At 42.7% G+C, this 23,683-nt stretch overlaps 1 protein-coding gene across 3 annotated transcripts in view; it reads left to right on the top strand.

Annotated features, from left to right (window-relative positions):
* The window catches only part of LOC126239154 (regucalcin-like), a 123,645-nt gene that overhangs the window by 84,814 nt on the left and 15,148 nt on the right, over positions 1-23,683 (top strand). For all 3 annotated transcript variants that reach the window (XM_049947841.1, XM_049947840.1, XM_049947839.1), the window contains 2 exons: positions 11,983-12,195; positions 12,274-12,386. In XM_049947841.1, the coding sequence (XP_049803798.1) occupies positions 11,983-12,195; positions 12,274-12,386 (326 nt within the window). The remainder of the gene's footprint in view (positions 1-11,982; positions 12,196-12,273; positions 12,387-23,683) is intronic.

Raw genomic sequence — 23,683 nt, 5'->3', positions numbered from 1 at the left:
AGAGTCTCCACCAGCATGAACAGTCCCCAGGTGACACGCAGGGTCAATGGATTCATGCAGTTGTATCCGTACCCTTCCATCCGCTCGATAGAATTTGAAACGAGACTCGTCCGACCAGGCAACATGTTTCCAGTTATCAACTGTCCAATGTCGGTGTTGACCGGCCCAGGCGAGGCGTAAAGCTTTGTGTCGTGCAGTCATCAATGGTACACGGGTGGGCCTTCGGCTCCGAAAGCCCATATCGATGATGGTGCGCACGCTGACACTTGTTGATGGCCCAGCATTGAAAGCTGCAGCAGTTTACGGAAGGGTTGCACTTCCATCACGTTGAACGATTATCTTCAGTCATCGTTGGCCCCGTTCTTGCAGGATCTTTTTCCGGCCTCTGCGATGTTATAAATTTGATGTTTTACGGGATTCCTGATATTCATGGTTCACTCGTGAAATTGTCGTACGGTGAAATCCCCACTTCATCGCTACCTCGGAGATGTGTCCCATCGCTCGTGCGCCGACTGTAACACCACGTCAAACTCACTTAAATTTTGATAACCTGCCATTTTAGCAGCGGTAACCGACCTAACAGCTGCACCAGACACTTGTTGTCTTATATAGGCGTTACCGACCGCAACGCCATATTCTGCTTGTTTACATATCTCTGTATTTGAATACTCATGCCTATACCAGTCTGTTTGGCGCTTCAGTGTATTATACTGCTACGTAGAACTTAACATCGCAGAAAGGCGAACTCACACAGCAGGGTGCCGCTCTCGGAGCTGTAAAAGACGGAGAAGCTGAGAGACAGCTCACAACAAATGGGAGCGCACCTCCTGTCGTGGATCCAGCAGCGCACGATCTTCGGCCACGGGAAGGCAAGTTTCTACCACGGACCATTAATGCTGGGGTCAGGGCACGTTGATGCTGACAAGTGTGCTGCTGGCATGGGAACGTGAGTGGCAGCGACCTGCAGTCGAAGTAGGGCTGTTGATAAAATATCGGTATTTCCTCAATGTATCGATATATATTGGTGAAATCACTTTCAGCGATAAATCGATGTTGAAATGATAATGTCGAATGCTGATATTTTTATTTTATATATTTTTTTCGCAATTTTCGGTAAATATTTGAAGTATTTCTTTCAAATTGCACCAGAATATAATTTGATTTTGCTGTGTATAGGAGTCACTACTTTTCGAGCTTTCTTCCAGTCTTTCTCTTTGACCGTGTGAAGCGAGTGTAAGTGTCATAAAGTAGTCCGAATGCATTGGGGGTGAGGGGGGGGGGGATGTAAATTGAATAACAAGATTTTCAATGTGAAGGCATAGCATATGAGATGCTCTAAAAACTTTGTAACGCAATTGGATTGCTATTTTTTCTCATCGGCATTCTTCAGAAACAGTTGCAAAGATCAACAAAAATCTAAATGGCAAGATTGGTCTTTGCGGTAGGCGGAGACGTGGGAGGGGAAACGCTGACGTAATAGGCGTTCGGTACTACCAACAGGAACTGGAACGTTGAACTTCACGACGCAATTCTGACATAACAACTGCTGGGTCGCTGGCGTTTACAGAAATGAAGAAACAGGGAAGTCGACGGGAAGTGTTCCGTACAAATCCGATATGAGACGAAACCGAACGACGGACTGAAACATTCCCGTTATATCCTTTATTGGGTTTTGTGTGATTTACCGAAGCCGCCAAACAGTTAATTATTATGAATATATAACCGTGTGCTTAATGGATGAAAGGGCCATCGGTTTTTCTGCTGTGGTTTCGGGGGTATTACAACAAAGTACGGCTGTTCTCAGTCGGAACAGTTAATGATTGAAAGTTTTTCTATTATTAAAGACCACAAAGGTTGCGATATACAAACTGATATGTATTTTCTATCAACACACAAATTCTGAGGCAGCTGCTACCTTCGCCTTACACCTTTAATGACGGTTATATCTCTTATTGGTTGCTGATTTTAAGTGCTTCGTCACACGCAATGATGATGGTTAACATTCAGAACAATCCTCACTGCAATCCATGGTTGTTACTGGCCGACGCGGTTGACGCTAAACACGTAATTCGGCACTTGTCACTTTTGATTTTATATCATTCGCGAATCGGTATTGATGAGGGTCAACCCCACGACGGTAAGGGGACGCGCGTATTTGTCACACTCCGCTGAATTTTCAATTTACTCCTCACTCGGCACATCCGCCATTGACTCCGTATTCAGCTCAACCGCCATTTTTTATGTTTACCCGTCTTTCCAGTACTGCTTTCACCCGACACTAATCTCACTGCCTCCTGCAGCACTCGACAATTGACTCCTGTCTGCTATCGACCTGGGTGTCGGATACTAATATCTATGTTAGCGGGGTCACGGATCCGTTACAGGACCCATTGGACACCTTTTGTTGGTGCCAGTTACCATTGCTAACAAAGTGGTTACCCTCAAGCATGAACACGCATCGTTTTCCTTTCAATTATTGCTCTAAGGGGAATAGGCAGACTGCTAGCTTGTTGATGTAGAGAATATCTAATAATAAATCTATACTTAAATATACAGCTGTAGAACAGGCAGTATATTTACAATATGCAGCCGATATTTTTATAGGCTGGTACGTCCATGCTTCCCGTCAATATATCAGTATATAGACACAGTCTTGCGATTTATCGAGGACCGACACTCACATTTTATTTAAATATCGATATATCGGATCCCCAAAATTTTTAAAAATATCAACAGTCCTAAGTCGAAGGGCGAGACTGCCGACAGCTGACTCCAAGTTTACTCACGAGGCACTCCCGCGACACCGGAGGCCACGCAACAACTTCTATCTCGTTGCAGCAAACGAATCCTCCATATTACCCCACGGGAATTAACAGATCTGAACATAGGCTTGCGGAGAGTTTCCGAGTGGCGCTCTATTGTCACCAATGTCCTCCACTGTGTTATTTCTGTTGGTTGATTTTGGAATAACCGTGCTGGGAGGCAGCCCAACAGCTAACACAAAGAGTATGAATCGGTATGAATTTTACGTAACGAGGGATGATTACTACTTGCTGCACTGGAATTAAAACATTAATTCTTGTTGAAACTAAATTTGGTGACATGAACAGTCTTCCTCGCAACGTAAGAAAAATACAATGCAACGTACAAATACTGAAGTCACACAAACCGTATTTTGCAGCAAACTTGATGCTTAACAAAAAGGCAGTTGTTCGTTTACTACACACATAGCCTATATATTTAGTAGAAGTCACTATTAAGTTACATTGATTATGTTTCACCTCTAATTTTTCTGTGGTTCCCTATCACACAGTCCATCCATTAAATCTTGATGATTTGCGCCAATATATATATATTTTAAGATGTCTTGTAGGATGGAAGAAATTACTGCCTCTTCTTATGACTGCAGGTGAAAGTCATACTTTTAAATAAAAATATTCTTGCCCTTACGCTAACTCTTAATATATACATATATATACTACACCTATTCAACGCACCAGTAAAATTATACGCCATTTTTGTATGAGATCTAAAAATAAGTACTCTCAGGCGAGATTGAAACATAAGTTGTTAAAAAAAATTGAAATTTCTCCTGACATTGCTCTTTTGTTACAAAAATAATTTTAAAAACCTATCTTTGCCGTCTTCAGTGGCGATGTACCAATTTCTGATTAGTAATGAAGAAAAGAAAATATTCATATAAATTGATATTGCCAGAAAAAAAATAAAATGATATTACACACCATGCAATTACAGGCATCGATTTACTGTCGTCACCTCATACTTGATACGTAACGTACTTACTTTCAGGACCAAACAGTTTGAGTAGAAATGATAATTCAGTGCAGTGACGCCACCATGCATTTCATCACAATAAAATCTTCACTCTTGCATCTCCTAGCGGACCTTTCTTCGATTATACGTGCAGCGCGTGTTCTGGACTGGCACCAACCCTAGTTTGGAAAAAAAATTTACATAGTAACGTAGCAATTACGTACAGTGCTTCATTTGATTTAAAGCATTAAAGGTTTTTCTGCCATTTCTGTGAGACAATACACAAGGAATGAAATTATGGTAATAGTAATAAATTAAAAACTTAGCAATTCATTCATGTAGTCAATAAAAATAGAAAACAGCTGATCTGTTGCCTTACTCTACATAATACGCCTTTATATGCTTTTAGCCCTCGAAAACAGATAAAGTAACACGAAAAGCAGAGTTCTTCAATCTGTTTTCACCATTTAGTAACGACTACTCGTGTGACCCCCAATTACAACATGATTTCTAAGCAGAGTTTCAAAATATTAGAATCAGTAGGGGAATACTGATGATTTTTTGGTAGTATTAAACCATTTATCACTTTTCGAGTAAAGCGGCGAACGGTGGACGGAGTAAGTTTCGCCTTATTTACTTATTTAACATTGTTAGTGTATTTATCTTGAAACTGAGAGTCAGAATTTTTCAGTCTTTGTTTGATTTCTATGTTTATTACAGGAAATAATAGGAATAAAAAGCTTAGAGTCATTCATTTCAGAAACTATTTGTTTTGCTGTTTTAAAAGTCAGGTTAAATTGGCGTGGAAAAAAGCGATACAACGGTTGTTTCAGCGATAGTCGCGATAACTATTGAGTGGGTAGACGTGATAGGACAAGCAAATGATTATCCACCCGTCTTATCTAGATTTAACCTCATATTTTGGACCGAGCGAGGTGGCGCAGTTGTTAGCACTCTGGATTCGGGAGGACGACGGTTCAAACCCACGTCCGGCCATCCTGATTTAGATTTTCCTAAATCGCATGAGGCAAATGCCGGGATGGTTCCTTTGAAAGGGCACGGCCGACTTCCTTCCCCATCCTTCGTTAATCCGATGGGACCGATGACCTCGCTCTTTGGTCCCTTCCCCCGAATCAACCAACCAACGCTTCCCATCTACATCCACATGACTACTCTGCAATTCACAATTAAGTGCTTGGCAGAAGGTTCATCGAACCACCTTCCAGTTATTTTTCTACCGTTCCATTCTCTAACAGCGCACGGGAAAACCGAACACTTAAATCTTTCCGAGTGAGCTCGGATTTCATTACAATGATCATTTCTCCCTATGTGGGTTGGCGCCAACAAAATATTTTCGCATTCGTGGGAGGAAGATGCTGATCGAAATTTCGTGAAAAGATCCTGCCGCAACAAAATATGTATGTTTTACTGATTGACATCCCAGTTCGCAAATCATATCCGTGACACTCCCACCCATATTTCGTGATAATACAGAACGAGACGCCCTCCTCTGAACCTTTTCGATGTCCTCCGTCAACCCTACCTTACGCAGACTCCATACGGCGCAGCAACACTCCAGAAGGGGACGGACAAGCGTAGTGCAGGCAAACTGTTTAGTAGATCCGTTGTATCTTCTAAGAGTTCTGCCTAATAAATTACGGTCTTTGGTTAGCTTTAAGCACACCATTATCTACGTGATCGTTCTAGTTTAAGTTATTCATAATTGTAATCATTAAGTATTTAGTTGAATTCAAACCTTTAGATTTGTGTGATTTATCGTGTAACTGAAACTTAGCGATTCCTTTTAGTACTCATGTGGATGACTTCATACTACGGTTTCTGGGTCATTATTAGCTTTGCTCCCCACTTCTTCAATTATAGTCCTTCCCCAAAGTAAAAAACAAAACAAAAAAAAAAAAGAAACACCAGTTCCGTCCCGCTCCTTTTTGGTCAATCCCTCCATCCCTCCTTTGTTATCCTGCACGATTGAATTCATGTTTTTGCTTGTCAATTTCTCTTCAGCAATAAGTATCACACATCACAAGATTCAAGTGCGTTGTTCCATAGCACCGATATGATAAATATGTTTAGGAAGACCCAGCTTGAGATGAACCGATGGCCCGAACAGACAGGCCAAACCCGTCCAATACATATTCTACTACATTCGAAACCAAATTATATTACAGGGTGATTCAAAAAGAATACCAAAACTTTAAAAATGTGTATTTAATGAAAGAAACATAATATAACCTTCTGTTATACATCATTACAAAGAGTATTTAAAAAGGTTTTTTTTCACTCAAAAACAAGTTCAGAGATGTTCAATATGGCCCCCTCCAGACACTCGAGCAATATCAACCCGATACTCCAACTCGTTCCACACTCTCTGTAGCATATCAGGCGTAACAGTTTGGATAGCTGCTGTTAAAGAAAAAATCGCAGGGGGTAAGATCAGGGCTTCTTGGAGGCCAGTGATGAAGTGCTTTGTCACGGGCTGCCTGGCGGCCGGTCCATCGCCTCGGGTAGTTGACGTTCAGGTAGTTACGGACAGATAAGTGCCAATGAGGTGGCGCTCCATCCTGCTGAAATATGAATTGTTGTGCTTCTTGTTCGAGCTGAGGGAACAGCCAATTCTCTAACATCTCCAGATACTGTAGTCCAGTTACAGTAGCACCTTCGAAGAAAAAGAGACCAAAATCTTTATTGGCTGAAATGGCACAGAAAACGTTCACCTTAGGCGAGTCACGTTCATACTGAGTTGTTTCCCGCGGATTCTCAGTGCCCCATATACAGACATTGTGAAGGTTGTCTTTCCCGTTAGAGTGGAAAGTTGCTTCATCACTAAGCACAATCTAAGGGATTCTATTAGTGTTTATCTGCTCTGCATAGTAACTAACAGTTCTTGATAAAACTTTACGTAGTTTTCGTGTTAGATTTCTTAGTGTTTTCTTGATCGTTTAGAACAGAAAGCGCCCTAAAACCGTCTTTTGTTTGTTTCGCGGCCGTTAGCCACTAGTCACTTGAATCAGCAGTTGTCTTGTGACAGCCAGAGCGAGAGGACCAGCAGCAGCGAGTACTGTTTGTATAAAGCGTTTATTTTGCATTTTGTTTACGACCTTCCACTAAGGAAGGGATTCTATTTGTGTTTATCTGCTCTGCATAGAAACTAACAGTTCTTGATCGTTAGGAGAGAAATTTATTTTGTACTTATTTGCTGCGCTTAGCTTTTAAATAGTTTTTCTGGGAAAACCTAGCGTAGTTTTCGCGTCTCGTATTTCAGTGAGTGTTTCTTGATTATCAGAGTAGCTCATCAGAAGATTATCTTGGGAATTTGTCACCGTATAGAGTAGGGTAAACATAGTCATGTGTAGGGACTGTGGTTGTTGTGAGCGGACGCAAGGAGAATTGGCCACTCTTCGGGGGCAGGTGGAGGCTTTGTCTGTTAGGCTCATCGAGCTCGAGGCGCAGGCGTCGGCTCGTAGTGGCGTTGGGGCAACTGTGGTGAGACCTATGCCTACTTCGGTGGCCTTGGAATCACATGGAACCCCTGATGTCGCTGCGTCTTCCGGCAGTGAGCATCTTACCGGTCAGCCATCACTCCAGGGTGAATGGCGGACAGTGGTGGGCTCGCGCGTGCCTGGCCGAAAGGCGAAGGTGGGATCTGGCCGCGTGGCAGCTGCCTTACCCCTTTCCAACAGGTACGGGGTGCTTCCTAGTGGTGATGACATCGTTTCCGAGCCACCACAGGATGCCTCGCCTGTTGGGCCAGTGGCCGATTCTCCGGCAAGGTCCCGACAGTCACAGAGGGCGGGCCTATTAGTTATAGGGAGCTCCAACGTTAGGCGGGTTATGGAGCCCCTCAGGAAAATAGCGGGTAGGTCGGGGAAGAATGCCAGTGTGCACTCGGTGTGCTTGCCGGGGGGTCTCGTCCGTAATGTGGAGGAGGCCCTTCCGGCAGCTATTGAACGCACTGGGTGTGACCGGCTGCAGATAGTAGCACATGTCGGAACGAATGACGCCTGCCGCTTGGGTTCTGAGGCCATCCTTGGTTCCTTCCGGCGGCTGGCTGATTTGGTGAAGACAACCAGCATCGCACGCGGAGTGCAAGCTGAGCTTAATATCTGCAGCATAGTGCCCAGAGTCGATCGCGGTCCTCTGGTTTGGAGCCGTGTGGAGGGTCTAAACCAGAGGCTCAGACGACTCTGCGACTATAATGGTTGCAAATTCATCGACCTCCGTTATTGGGTGGAGAACTGTAGGGCCCCCCTAGACAGGTCAGGCGTGCACTACACACCGGAAGCAGCTACTAGGGTAGCAGAGTACGTGTGGCGTGCACACGAGGGTTTTTTAGGTTAGAGGGACCCCCCCTTGGGCGAAACGATAAAATACCTGACGGCTTACCAGAGAGAACATTAGCATCGTTGATAAAGAACGTCCGTCCTCAGAGACCAAAAACAGGAAAAGTTAACGTAATATTGGTAAACTGCAGGAGTATCCAGGGCAAGGTTCCTGAATTAGTATCGCTTATTGAAGGAAATAGTGCGCATATAGTATTAGGAACGGAAAGTTGGTTAAAACCGGAAGTGAACAGTAACGAAATCCTAGACACAGAATGGAATATATACCGCAAGGATAGGATAAACGCCAATGGTGGAGGAGTATTTATAGCAGTAAAGAATTCAATAATATCCAGTGAAGTTATTAGCGAATGCGAATGTGAAATAATCTGGGTTAAGTTAAGTATCAAAGGTGGGTCAGATATGATAGTCGGATGCTTCTATAGACCACCTGCATCAGCAACCGTAGTAGTTGAGCGCCTCAGAGAGAACCTGCAGAACGTCGTGAAGAAGTTTCGTGATCATACTATTGTAATAGGGGGAGACTTCAATCTACCAGGTATAGAATGGGATAGTCACACAATCAGAACTGGAGCCAGGGACAGAGACTCTTGTGACATTATCCTGACTGCCTTGTCCGAGAATTACTTCGAGCAGATAGTTAGAGAACCAACTCGTGAAGCTAACGTTTTAGACCTCATAGCAACAAATAGACCGGAACTTTTCGACTCCGTGAATGTAGAAGAGGGTATCAGTGATCATAAGTCAGTGGTTGCATCAATGACTACAAGTGTAATAAGAAATGCCAAGAAAGGAAGGAAAATATATTTGCTTAACAAGAGTGATAGGGCACAAATCGCAGAATATCTGAGTGACCACCATCAAACGTTCATTTCTGAGGAAGAGGATGTGGAACAAAAATGGAAAAAATTCAGAAACATCGTCCAGTACGCCTTAGATAAGTTCGTACCGACTAAGGTCCAAAGCGAGGGGAAAGATCCACCGTGGTATAACAATCATGTACGAAAGGTACTACGGAAACAAAGAAAGCTTCATCATAGGTTTAAGAGTAGTCGAATCATAGCTGATAAGGAAAAGCTGAACGAAGCGAAAAAGAGCGTAAAGAGAGCAATGAGAGAAGCATTCAACGAATTCGAACATAAAACATTGGCAAACAATCTAAACAAGAACCCTAAAAAGTTTTGGTCATATGTAAAATCGGTAAGCGGATCTAAATCCCCTATTCAGTCACTCGTTGACCACGATGGCACCGAAACAGAGGACGACCGAAGAAAGGCAGAAATACTGAATTCAGTGTTCCGAAACTGTTTCACTGCGGAAAATCGTAACACGGTCCCTGACTTCAGCCGTCGCACGGACGCCAAAATGGAAAATATTGAAATAAACGATATCGGAATTGAAAAACAACTGCTATCACTTAGTAGCGGAAAAGCATCCGGACCAGACGAGATACCCGTAAGATTCTACAGTGATTATGCTAAAGAACTTGCCCCCTTTCTATCAGCAATTTATCGTAGATCTCTGGAAGAACGTAAAGTACCTAGCGACTGGAAGAAAGCGCAGGTCGTTCCCATTTTCAAGAAGGGTCATAAATCAGATGCGAATAATTATAGGCCTATTTCGCTTACGTCAATCTGTTGTAGAATAATGGAACATGTTTTATGTTCTCGTATTATGACGTTCTTAGATAATACAAATCTCCTTCATCATAACCAACATGGATTCCGCAAACAGAGATCATGTGAAACTCAGCTCGCCCTATTTGTCCAAGAAATTCACAGTGCCGTAGACACTGGCGAGCAGATTGATGCCGTATTCCTGGACTTCAGGAAGGCATTTGATACGGTTCCGCACTTACGTTTAGTGAAAAAAATACGAGCTTACGGAATATCGGACCAGGTTTGTGATTGGATTCAGGATTTCCTAGAAGAAAGAACACAACATGTCATTCTTAACGGTTCAAAATCTGCAGATGTAGAGGTAATTTCGGGAGTACCGCAAGGAAGCGTGATAGGACCTTTATTGTTTACAATATACATAAATGACTTAGTTGACAACATCGGTAGCTCCGTGAGGCTATTTGCAGATGACACGGTTGTCTACAAGAAAGTAGCAACATCAGAAGACTCGTACGTACTCCAGGAAGACCTGCAGAGGATTAATGAATGGTGCGACAGCTGGCAGCTTTCCCTAAACGTAGATAAATGTAATATAATGCGCATACATAGGGGCAGAAATCCATTCCAGTACGATTATGCCATAGGTGGTAAATCATTGGAAGCGGTAACGACCGTAAAATACTTAGGAGTTACTATCCGGAGCGATCTGAAGTGGAATGATCACATAAAACAAATAGTGGGAAAAGCAGGCGCCAGGTTGAGATTCATAGGAAGAATTCTAAGAAAATGTGACTCATCGACGAAAGAAGTAGCTTACAAAACGCTTGTTCGTCCGATTCTTGAGTATTGCTCATCAGTATGGGACCCTTACCAGGTTGGATTAATAGAAGAGATAGACATGATCCAGCGAAAAGCAGCGCGATTCGTCATGGGGACATTTAGTCAGCGCGAGAGCGTTACGGAGATGCTGAACAAGCTCCAGTGGCGGACACTTCAAGAAAGGCGTTACGCAATACGGAGAGGTTTATTATCGAAATTACGAGAGAGCACATTCCGGGAAGAGATGGGCAACATATTACTACCGCCCACATATATCTCGCGTAATGATCACAACGAAAAGATCCGAGAAATTAGAGCAAATACGGAGACTTACAAGCAGTCGTTCTTCCCACGCACAATTCGTGAATGGAACAGGGAAGGGGGGATCAGATAGTGGTACAATAAGTACCCTCCGCCACACACCGTAAGGTGGCTCGCGGAGTATAGATGTAGATGTAGATGTAGATCTTTGAAACGAAAGATTCATCTGTTTCCATTTGAGCAAGGATAAAATCACAGAAATCGATTCTTTTAATCTTATCAGCTGCAGACAGTGCTTGAACCAATTTCAGACGATAAGGTTTCATAACTAACCTTTTTCGTAGGACTCTCCATACAGTTGATTGTGGAATTTGCAGCTCTCTGCTAGCTCTGCGAGTCGATTTTCCTGGGCTGCGAACAAATGCTTGCTGGATGCGTGCTACATTTTCATCACTCGTTCTCGGCCGTCCAGAACTTTTCCCTTTGCACAAACACCCATCCTCTGTAAACTGTTTATACCAACGTTTAATGCACCACCTATCAGGAGGTTTAACACCATACTTCGTTCGAAATGCACGCTGAACAACTGTCGTCGATTCACTTCTGCCGTACCCAATAACACAAAAAGCTTTCTGTTGAGTGGTCGCCATCTTAGCATCAACTGACGCTGACGCCTAGTCAACAGCGCCTCAAGCGAACAAATGTACAACTAAATGAAACTTTATAGCTCCCTTAATTCGCCGACAGATAGTGCTTAGCTCTGCCTTTTGTCGTTTCAGAGTTTTAAATTCCTAAAGTTGTGGTATTCTTTTTGAATCACCCTGTATATTGAAAATCGATACTTGCTGTATATGTCAGTACCGTGTTGCAAAATAGCCCATCCTTAACAAGTTTTCACTTATTTTATTGCAGACGTTTTTCCATTACTAGAATGCAAAAAATCGTGCTGTGAAGTGCGAGTACGTGAAATTTTCAGCACCAAGTACAATATTGTTAATACATGTTTAAAAAATTGAAGATATCCTCTCTAATTCTCTATCATTTCTTATTCTTGCACCACAACTTCAGAATTACACAGTATGCAGGTACCTCCAAAGAGTGAAAGTTATTTGTCAACAGACATTTAAAATTTTTGATTATTTTTGTTTCAGGGACGTTGGGACCAATAGTAAATAATGAGATCACTCCAGAGAAAGGAATATTATTCAGCCTTGCCAAGGACAGAAGCACTAAGACGCACGCAACAAAAATCAGCATTTCAAACGGCTTTGCGTGGAGTTCGGACAACAAAACCATGTACTATATTGATTCTCCCACTAGAAAAATAGATGCTTTCGATTTTAATATTACCGAGGGCAAAATAGGTAAATCACACATACAATTCAAGTAACTCTAGTATTGTCAAATTGAGGTTTGTCCTGACTAAAGCGTTTCTTTTGCAGGCAACAGAAGAACGGTTTTCGACTTCAAAGAACAAGCAGTGGAAGGACTGCCAGACGGACAAACTATTGATACAGACGGAAACCTATGGGTGGCGTGCTTTGGCGGCAAGCAGGTAGTATTTTCATTTCTGTTGTGTCAAGAGACTAACCTTCGTAGCCCAGGTCGCCAAAACACGTGTGTGTGGTGGCTCTAGACCCGAAAGTAGCTCGTTGGAACCCTTCTGGTATAACAAATTTTCGGTGACAGTATAAGACTGTCAAAGCGAGGAGACGTGACAGCTTGAAGTTCCTCTTCTCTAGACGTGGAGCGAATGTCATAGGTCAAATTCGAAACCTCTCTGCAGTCATCATCATCATCTTGGACAGTTTCCAGCCACTGGCTGGGTCTGTCGGTAACACAAGCCTCTCCATCGTGTTCTGTCTTTCCACCGTTCCCCCTCTTCCACCTTCGTCCAGTTCTCTCCTCTTCTCGTCACACATTCCTTCACTCCCTTCACCCATCTATCTCTTGGTCTTCCTCTGGGCCTCTTCCCCTCCAGTTGCAGATCAAACATCCTCTTTGGAATTCTTCCCTCATCCATTCTCTTCATGTGTCCATACCACTGCAGTCTTGATTTTTCTATCCTGTCCTGTACTGGTTCCTCCTTTAGTCTTTCCCTCACATACACATTTCGCAATCTGTCTCGTCTTGTTACACTCAACCTGCTCCTCTGGAACTTCATTTCACTAGCCTGTATTCTACTTTTGTCGCTTTTGTGCATTACCCATGTCTCACTTCCGTATGCCAATATGGGGACAAAGTAGGTTCGGTATATAATTCCCTTGGATTTCTGTGGCACCTCCTTGCTCCAAATAAGCCCCCTAATGCATTTGTAGAACTGCCCTGCTTTTCTGCACCTTTCATTTATTTCCATTGCGTTTCCCCCCTTACTTTCAATCATGCTTCCCAGGTACTTGAAGTTCTCTACCACTTGTAGTTTTTCCCCTCCACAAGTTATATCCACATTTGGCCTATTCTTCTTCCTTGTTGTGACAATTATTTCACTTTTCTTTGCAGAGAAATGCATTCCATATTGTGCTGCCGTTGCCTCCCATACATCTAACTGCTCTTGCACCTCCTTCTCGCAATTTCCCCATAACATCAGGTCATCGGCAAAAAGCACTGCAGTGCGACATGTAATGAGGACATGAGACACTGTTAACTGTGATCCGTCATAATGTTACATTCCTCTCATGCCTAGTCCCTAACCCATACTGATATCATGATTGTCCAGAAAGTAAGTTTCGAACGGTCATGAAATGGGAACCACAGTGAAAATCGGAAACTTTCTATCTGCAACACATTAACTGCATCTTCCAGCAACTTGTCTACATAGTCGCCCCTCCGTAGCGTTATACCAACTTTCCAATACCTTCGTCAAAGAAGGCAGCCGCCTAAGCTTTCCGACAATTGTAAACCCTGGTCTGCAGCACGTTGTCTGTGCCGAAACGTTGACTTCAAAGCCAGTGGTCGATGTCAGCAGAGATGAACGCCACAGGGAACCAAGTCCGGGCTGCATGGTGGGTGATCAAACACTTCCCATCGAAAACGCTGCAGGAGCGTCCTTGTAGTCCCAGCGGAGGGCGGCCGAGAACTGTCACGAAGCAGGAAATAAATCAGTTACGTTATGTGGAAACAGGGGAACACCCTCGGCAGGAGGCACTGTTTTCTAGGCATTTTTACGTGCTCACTGTCCGCTCAGAACTGCAAAGTGTAACGTGACACGGTCGTCTGATATACTACAGACACTGCCCAACACATCTGTGTAAAGCTTCACCGGATTTTCATTGTGGTTCCCATTTCGCGACCGATCGAAACTTACTTTCTACGTATTATAAATGCATAACTAACTCCGTCAAATATTCACAACTAAACCACTGAACGAATTTCGATGGTATTTGGTATGAATATAGCTTGAACGCCGAGGAAGGACATAGGCTGCTTTAGAAAGCGTGTGGTAGAGAATATTCATTGAACTGAAGAGTACAACGCTAATTACGAATACATATTTACCAGCAGAAAAAACCTATTTACCCTCTGAGTTTTAAAAATTATTTTGTGAAAACGCTTTTAATGTTTGATATAGTCTACGCAATATGATTCAACGTAATGAATACAATGCATATAGAATTCTCAAAGTGTTTAATTCATACTTCCATATTAATACTGTATGTGTGAAAGTAGCTATGTTACAATTTCGTGCCTAGAGCGCTGAACCGATTTCGATTAAATTTGATGTGGAGATGACTTGAATCCCAATGGCAAACAAAGGCTACTTCAGAAATGAAAAAAGTGACAAAAATTTTAAATTTGGTTTATGATGTACGTGTTGTATAATGTATTAGCTGTTAGCTGCCACGCGCGGTAGCCGTGCCGTCTAGGGCACTTTGTCACGGTTCGCGCGGCTTCGCCCCCCCCCCCCCCCCCCATCGGAGGTTCGAGTCTTCCCTCGGGCATGGATGTGTGTGTGTTGTTCTTAGAGTAAGTTATTTCATGTTACATTGAGTAGTGTATAAGTCTAGGAACCGATGACCTCAGCACTGTGGTGTGACTTAGGAAGTCGGGATTAGCATGGAAGGACAAGACTACTATAATGTCACTCCTTAAACACAACAACTAGTAGGTCAATAAATTAACAATTTATTCAAGACCACATTTATAAAACAACTAACATACAATCAACATGTGGCCATCTTAAAAACAATCCAATATCACCAATAGCTTCCTTCTCCAGCAAGCAGCAAATTAGAATTAGTTAATGAACAATAAATCTGAAGTAATTTAAAAAGATGGCTCAGATAAAATATTTTTGAGCAAAAATACAACCAGCACAATACGTTACACTTAATATAATTCATTGGAGAGCAAATTTAAAATTTCTTTTTTAAAAAAAATACATGAGTGATATTAGATGTTTAACAAACAGGCAGTGACGCCAGGCTACCCTGGGCAAAAGGTGACTTAACTTAAAACGCCGGAAGCAGCAGACCAGCCGTCCAAAACAACACCTAAACGCCGGTTGCCAACCGGGAGTCACTTCCCATTAGACGACTCGTCACAGCTTGTGTGCACCGAAGCAGACAGAACGTGGCGCCGCTCCCACACCCCCTAACTCGCAGAAAACTGGAACAGACCGCAGAAAACACGGCAAACACCAAGCAAACATCAATTAATATCAGTTAAGAGATCAATAAACAATATAAATAAAAAAAACGATAAGTGGTTTCAATATAAACTAATGCTTTAAAACTTTTGAACTAAGATGTGACTTATAATCCGTCTTGATTGCAAAATTTTTTATTCATATGACCGGTTTCGGTTCATTCAGAACCATCTTCAGATTTGATATTTCAGTTACAGGAGTAACCCGTCCAAATCCAGCAACTTTCACATGCTGTGACGCAGCATGTGAAAGTTGCTGGATTTGGACGGGTTACTCCTGTAACTGAAATATTAGATCTGAAGATGGTTCTGAATGAACCGAAACCGGTCATATGAATAAAAAATTTTGCAATCAAGACGTATTATAAGTAACATTATACAATCGCTGATTGCTGCTATCCCATCAGACATTATATCTGTTTTCTGCAAAATTTAAACTAAGACTTGTACACCAATGCAATGCTGTCAGATAATATCATACCTCTACACTCCCCTAGTTTACCCAACAATATTTACATATATGATTAAGGCCGACAATGTGCACAATGATGAAATGGAAATAATTTCAAGATAATATCACGTTATTCAAATGCACAGTTTCACAACAAAACTAGGTTTTGTGCATTTTAATTTTGTTGCATACCTCTGCAATGTAACTGTGAATTGTGTAAGTTTGGTATGCAAAAAATCAGAACTAGACTATGAAGTAATATCTTCAATACCTTACAGTTACTACATCTTTAGGGAACGCTGATTTCCTTAAAGGAAGTGGTGACTGCTGGTCTCCATTCGATCACACACCTTGCCGGCTGCTCTTACTTCAACAACACGTATATTAGGGCAACCAACCAACCAACCAACGAGTGACAGTCCCTACAACGCAAATAGTTCCACGAAACAAAGGCACCAAAACCACTTACACCTTCGATGGAGAGCGTCGTTCGAGATGGTCTCGAGGAATGGGTCTGTCCGAGAAAACAGGCGCCAAAGCAATGCGACGAACAGCGCCCGGAGTTGACATCAGGCAGGTGCACCACAAACTCGCGACCGTCCTGCAAGGTAGACCGGCCGCGCCGCTGCTGGCAGAGCCCGCGTTTTTTGCTCCTTCGTCCCCTCAAGCACGTCCTAGCTCCTCGTAACGAGCCCGACGACCAACTCCCCGACCGCAAATACCCGCCGCCAGATCACAACAGGGGCAAAGATCAGGTGCACCAGGGAGCGAGAGCACTTTGGCTGACTTATAATGAGTTACCGCCTGATTTGGATTTATAGTATAAGCAAAACTGACTGGAAAGCGTTGATAGTGGCATGAAATTTTCACATTCATAACTGTAATTGTTTACTGTAAAGTCACCGTATGTTTCCGATAACGGCCAAGTACAATAATATGGTGGCTGAGTAGTAATTCAGCAGTCCAATGCGCACACACACCATTTGGCAGCGACACTTTGTGTGCACCTCATCGTGCATTGGGGCACTTGGCAGGAGTGCGGGTGTGGGAGGGGGGGGGGGGGGGAGGAGGCGCACGCCACGAGTTATGCTCCTCGGAACGGCAGACACTTGAGGGCGGCTGACTTCATTAAACGTACAATAACTTACTCAGCATCGCTCATTATAACAAAACTACTGATATGTGAGCACTACCGCAGATAACAGCTATTATCCTTATATAGCAGCAGATGCATCGCCTGTGACTAATGAGCTTGGTTCCATACAGCTACTCTGGGTAAAGCCTTTCACTGAAGGTGGCAAGATGTCAGTTTCATCATGCATTAACCTCATGTGTAAGCATCTAGGCTAGTGGTAGTGAAACTGATCCCTACCGCCCACTGATGGGCATTTCAGGTTTCATGATGGGCAGCATGTGGTAGAGATTTTAAAAAGCATTTTCATTAGGTTTTTATAAAATTTTGACATAAAGTATTTGGTAAATAATAATTATTATTAAGTGCTCTAACTTGCTGTAATCCTGCTTGTTAAATTTTGTAAAGTATAGTTACATCCTTACTTCCTAAATCACCATTGCTGTGGAAACAGTGTGCAATTAGAAAATTTTACTAGTAACAGGGATACAAAAGTGCACGGTCGGTAAAAAAGGTTGACTATCACTAATCTGGACAGTTTCCAACCTGTTCCATAATACAATTTCTGATGATGTCCCTCACAGTCGGTATTGCAACCAGGCTTAGACTGGTAGAGTATTGTTTCTGATATGATTACGGGTAGCGTCTAGCGGTTCTGGCGCTGCAGTCCGGAACCGCGGGACTGCTACGGTCGCAGGTTCGAATCCTGCCTCGGGCATGGGTGTGTGTGATGTCCTTAGGTTAGTTAGGTTTAAGTAGTTCTAAGTTCTAGGGGACTTATGACCTAAGATGTTGAGTCCCATAGTGCTCAGAGCCATTTGAACCATTTGATTACGGGTAGCTACCATTATTAAATGAAGAGATGAAATAACATCACAGTGTGTTTACCTCACTGAGAAGTTTACACTAATACACCTCCGATATTATTACACATAACTAATTCGAGAACGGAAAAAGTTTACATTTTTAGTCAGCACGGAGATCTCGCCTGGATCACGCCTAAACTTGGCGCACTACAAAACCTGTTATGTAACTTCGTAAAATTTTTTACTTCCTCGTGTATTCTCTATCGACTGTCCCCGTCATTTCTTCATCAAGGACTTCCTGACATTTCCTGTATAAAACTGAATTATTGTTATCACTGATTATTGTTGAAGTAGTGACAATTTGGCGCCCTTTCTGTGGGTCATCCCCTCGTCACACCACAGACCTACTACAAGCGGAATGTGGCACGGTATATGCACTGCTCAAGCTGTCCAGCAATGGGTACATCTCCCCTCTACAGTTTGGTAACAGCGTAAGCCACTGCTTGTGAAAGTACTGGGATGTCTAAATCTCCATAATACTTAAAAGGTCTAAGTAAAGAAAACACGTGGAGTCCCGATTATGACAATGTACACTAGTGTGAGACAGGGAGTTCAATCTCAGTGTCACCCTTGGCACTATTTGAGAGAGTGGGCTATGTGCACGCACCGGGTTTCGCCCTCTCTCTTCTCTCCATCCATAAAAACACAACACTTTGCAGCAAATAACTCGGCACTTCAGGACAAGCAACTGAAAACCACCTCCCAAGGACGTCAATCTGGGATCCCCTAACGCTCAAGTCCTGAGTGTGGTATTGACTTCGACTTTAGGGAAGAAGGGACGGCAAATACTTCAAAATTGTGTCTTCTTGAGCAAAAAGGTGCTGGAGACACCGAGACACTGTCATCAAAATGATGTCGGCTATAGTATTATAACACAACGTTGTCATGATCAAACCAGTCATCAGTTGGCACAAGACTATCGCAGCTGCAGATTCATGTACGAGGTGTTTGTTCTTCACGCTAAGCAGTGGTCAATACCTGCAACGTATAGAAAATCGGTGAAAGCAGCAGTATCAACGAGACAACCACACCTCATTACGGACATAAATGAACAAGTTAAAACGACTTCACCGTTTAACAATGGTGTTCGTGATAAAACGCATGGAGAAATGGAAGATTCGTGTTTAACTTCCTTTCAAAGACAGTATCGTTAGATAACTGATTCATGGAAATAATGGAAAGCCTAAATCCAGATGTCCAGACGGGGATGCGGGCCTCTGATAGAATGCTACCTCGCTGTTTGACGTTCAGGGGAAGAAGGTAGTCTATGCCATTATACAGGGTGATTCAAAAAGAATACCACAACTTTAGGAATTTAAAACTCTGCAACGACAAAAGGCAGAGCTAAGCACTATCTGTCGGCGAATTAAGGGAGCTATAAAGTTTCATTTAGTTGTACATTTGTTCGCTTGAGGCGCTGTTGACTAGGCGTCAGCGTCAGTTGATGCTAAGATGGCGACCGCTCAACAGAAAGCTTTTTGTGTTATTGAGTACGGCAGAAGGGAATCGACGACAGTTGTTCAGCGTGCATTTCGAACGAAGTATGGTGTTAAACCTCCTGATAGGTGGTGTATTAAACGTTGGTATAAACAGTTTACAGAGAATGGGTGTTTGTGCAAAGGGAAAAGTTCTGGACGGCCGAGAACGAGTGATGAAAATGTAGCACGCATCCAGCAAGCATTTGTTCGCAGCCCAGGAAAATCGACTCGATATGGTGTTTCGGCCACCTCTCCCAGCCACCATTGATGATTTGAAACGAGAAATAACAGCAGCTATCCAAACTGTTACGCCCGATATGCTACAGAGAGTGTGGAACGAGTTGGAGTATCGGGTTGATGTTGCTCGAGTGTCTGGAGGGGGCCATATTGAACATCTCTGAACTTGTTTTTGAGTGAAAAAGAAACCTTTTTAAATACTCTTTGTAATGATGTATAACAGAAGGTTATATTATGTTTCTTTCATTAAATACACATTTTTAAAGTTGTGGTATTCTTTTTGAATCACCCTGTATACTGAGATGAAAAGGCACGATATACCTCCTAATATTATTCTGTGCAGGAACTGACCTCTCGATTATGTCCCATAAATGATCGATGGGTTTCATGTCGGGCGATCTGGGTGGCCAAATCATTCGCCTGAACTGTCTGAACGTTCTTGAAACCAAACGCGAACATTTGTGGCCCGATGACACGGCGCATAGTCATCCACAACAATTCCATCGATGTTTGGGAACATGAAGTCCACGAATGGTTGCAGATGGTGTCCAAGTAGACGAGCATATCCATTTCGAGTGAATGATGGAGTCAGCTGGATGAAGGGACCCAGTCCATTCCGTGTAAATATATCTCACACCGTTACTGAGCCACCACTAGCTTGCACAATGCCTTGTTGACAACTTCGGTCCATGGCTTCATGGGGTCATGGGGTCTGCGCCACACTCCTACCATCAGCTCTTACCACCTGAAATCGGGACTCATCTGACTAGGGCGCTGTTTTCCAGTCATCTAGGGTCCAACGGATACGATCACGAGGCCAAGAGAGGCGCTGTAGGCGATGTCGCGCTGTTTGCAAAGGCAATCGCGTCCATCTGCCACTGCCGCACCCCATTAACGCCAGATTTCGTCGCACAGTGCTAACAGATACGTTCATCGTAGGTCCGCGGTTATTTCACGCAGTGTTGCTTGTGTGTTATCACTGACAACTCTATGCAAACGCTGCCCTTATCGGTGATTAAATGAAGGCCTTCGGCGACTCTGTTGTCTGTGGTGAGAGGTAATGCCTGAAATTTGATTTTCTCAGCACTCTCTTGACACTGCGAGTCTCGGAATATTGAATTCCCTAACGATTTTCGAAATGGATCGTCGCGTGCGTCTAGCTCCAGCCACCATTCTGCGTCCTGTGGCCATAAAAACGTTGGAAACCTTTTCATAAGACTCACTCTCGTACAAATTGCAGCTCCACCAGTGCATGGCCCTTTGATGCCTTGTGTGCTACCCTCTTTATATCTTGTGTACTACTGAAAGTATCATGTACAAAAATGGTCTTTAAAAGTGAAAGTATCTAACCCAACATTGTTTCCTTTTTAATTAGTGAAAGTATCAAAGATAAAATTGTTCCAAAATAATTATTCAACAAACCCGCATCTGACTGCCTCTGCGAACTTGTTTCGTGCACTCCTCCATTTTGCCAGTAATGAAACATGTATTTGGCTCAGCAATCAAGTTTAAGAGAATGATGCCGTTTGTGCAATGACATTAGGATGGTACTGAAAAATTAACTTTTGGCCCTAATGTTTACTTAATGAAATTTTATCTTGACTTGAATAATGCCAGTTGTGCAATGGCATAAAATTACTTATTTGAAATAACTTTGCTCTGATAGCTTTAGTTGTGCGAAAATCGATTTCAAACCGTGAACTGCACATGTATATTGCATAGAGGCCTCATTTTCTTTACGTTCTTTCATTTGGTGGGTAACTTTACTTTACTACTCATTTTCATATTCAATACAAGCAAAGGATGTGGATTATGATTCAGTCTGTTAGATTGAAACACCATGTTGATATATATTGTTAAAAATTTAAGACATATACAAAAAATACCATTTCCAACATTTTTGCAGCACGAATCACTCTTACAAAAAATTTTACAAAACGCTTACTGCGTCAAAACTTGGACATACAAATCCTAACTCTGAACATTATCTAACAAAGACCATTTTGAAATCATTTTATAGTTTCTCCCATGTTGTTGTTGTGGTCTTCAGTCCTGAGACTGGTTTGATGCAGCTCTCCATGCTACTCTATCCTGTGCAAGTTTCTTCATCTCCCAGTACCTACTGCAACCTACATCCTTCTGAATCTGCTTAGTGTATTGATCTCTTGGTCTCCCTCTACGATTTTTACCCTCCACGCTGCCCTCCAATGCTAAATTTGTGATCCCTTGATGCCTCAAAACATGTCCTACCAACCGATCCCTTCTTCTAGTCAAGTTGTGCCACAAACTTCTCTTCTCCCCAATCCTATTCAATACCTCCTCATTAGTTACGTGATCTACCCACCTTATCTTCAGCATTCTTCTGTAGCACCACATTTCGAAAGCTTCTATTCTCTTCTTGTCCAAACTGGTTATCGTCCATGTTTCACTTCCATACATGGCTACACTCCATACAAATACTTTCAGAAACGACTTCCTGACACTTAAATCTATACTCGATGTTAACAAACTTCTCTTCTTCAGAAACGATTTCCTTGCCATTGCCAGTCTACATTTTATATCCTCTCTACTTCGACCATCATCAGTTATTTTACTCCCTAAATAGCAAAACTCCTTTGCTACTGTAAGTGTCTCATTTCCTAATCTAATCCCCTCAGCATCACCCGATTTAATTTGACTACATTCCATTATCCTCGTTTTGCTTTTGTTGATGTTCATCTTATATCCTCCTTTCAAGACACTGTCCATTCCGTTCAACTGCTCTTCCAAGTCCTTTGCTGTCTCTGACAGAATCACAATGTCATCGGCGAACCTCAAAGTTTTTACTTCTTCTCCATGAATTTTAATACCTACTCCGAATTTTTCTTTTGTTTCCTTTACTGCTTGCTCAATATACAGATTGAATAACATCGGGGAGAGGCTGCAACCCTGTCTCACTCCTTTCCCAACCACTGCTTCCCTTTCATGCCCCTCGACTCTTATAACTGCCATCTGGTTTCTGTACAAATTGTAAATAGCTTTTCGCTCCCTGTATTTCACCCCTGCCACCTTTAGAATTTGAAAGAGAGTATTCCAGTTAACATTGTCAAAAGCTTTCTCTAAGTCTACAAATGCTAGAAACGTAGGTTTGCCTTTTCTTAATCTTTCTTCTAAGATAAGTCGTAAGGTTAGTATTGCCTCACGTGTTCCAACATTTCTACGGAATCCAAACTGATCTTCCCTGAGGTTGGCTTCTACCAGTTTTTCCATTCGTCTGTAAAGAATTCGCGTTAGTATTTTGCAGCTGTGACTTATTAAACTGATAGTTCGGTAATTTTCACATCTGTCAACACCTGCTTTCTTTGGGATTGGAATTATTATATTCTTCTTGAAGTCTGTGGGTATTTCACCTGTCTCAGACATCTTGCTCACCAGATGGTAGAGTTTTGTGATGACTGGCTCTCCCAAGGCCATCAGTAGTTCTAATGGAATGTTGTCTACTCCCGGGGCCTTGTTTCGACTCAGGTCTTTCAGTGCTCTGTCAAACTCTTCACACAGTATCTTATCTCCCATTTCATCTTCATCTACATCCTCTTCCATTTCCATAATATTGTCCTCAAGTACATCGCCCTTGTATAAACCGTGTATATATTCCTTCCAACTTTCTGCCTTCCCTTCTTTGCTTAGAACTGGGTTGCCATCTGAGCTCTTGATATTCATACAAGTGGTTCTCTTCTCTCCAAAGGTCTCTTTAATTTTCCTGTAGGCAGTATCTATCTTACCCCTAGTGAGACAAGCCTCTACATCCTTACATTTGTCCTCTAGCCATCCCTGCTTAGCCATTTTGCACTTTCTGTCGATCTCATTTTTGAGACGTTTGTATTCCTTTTTGCCTTTTCTCCCATTAACGTGCTAAAGTTTGCTCAGTGTACAACCTGAAAACTGTGTAGCGCGAATCCTACCTTAAAGCTGTCACCACACATCTGCTTCCTCCGGGCACCTTGCTGCGACCGGGCAGTTTTTTTACTGCGTGCGCCCGACTCTCTTAACCATCAAAGATCCTCC

This window comes from Schistocerca nitens, chromosome 1 (assembly GCF_023898315.1).
Source record: "Schistocerca nitens isolate TAMUIC-IGC-003100 chromosome 1, iqSchNite1.1, whole genome shotgun sequence".
NCBI classification, from domain to species: Eukaryota; Metazoa; Arthropoda; class Insecta; order Orthoptera; family Acrididae; genus Schistocerca; species Schistocerca nitens.
The sequence above is the reverse complement of the archived record's forward strand: the minus strand, read 5'-3'. Positions and strand labels throughout refer to the sequence as shown.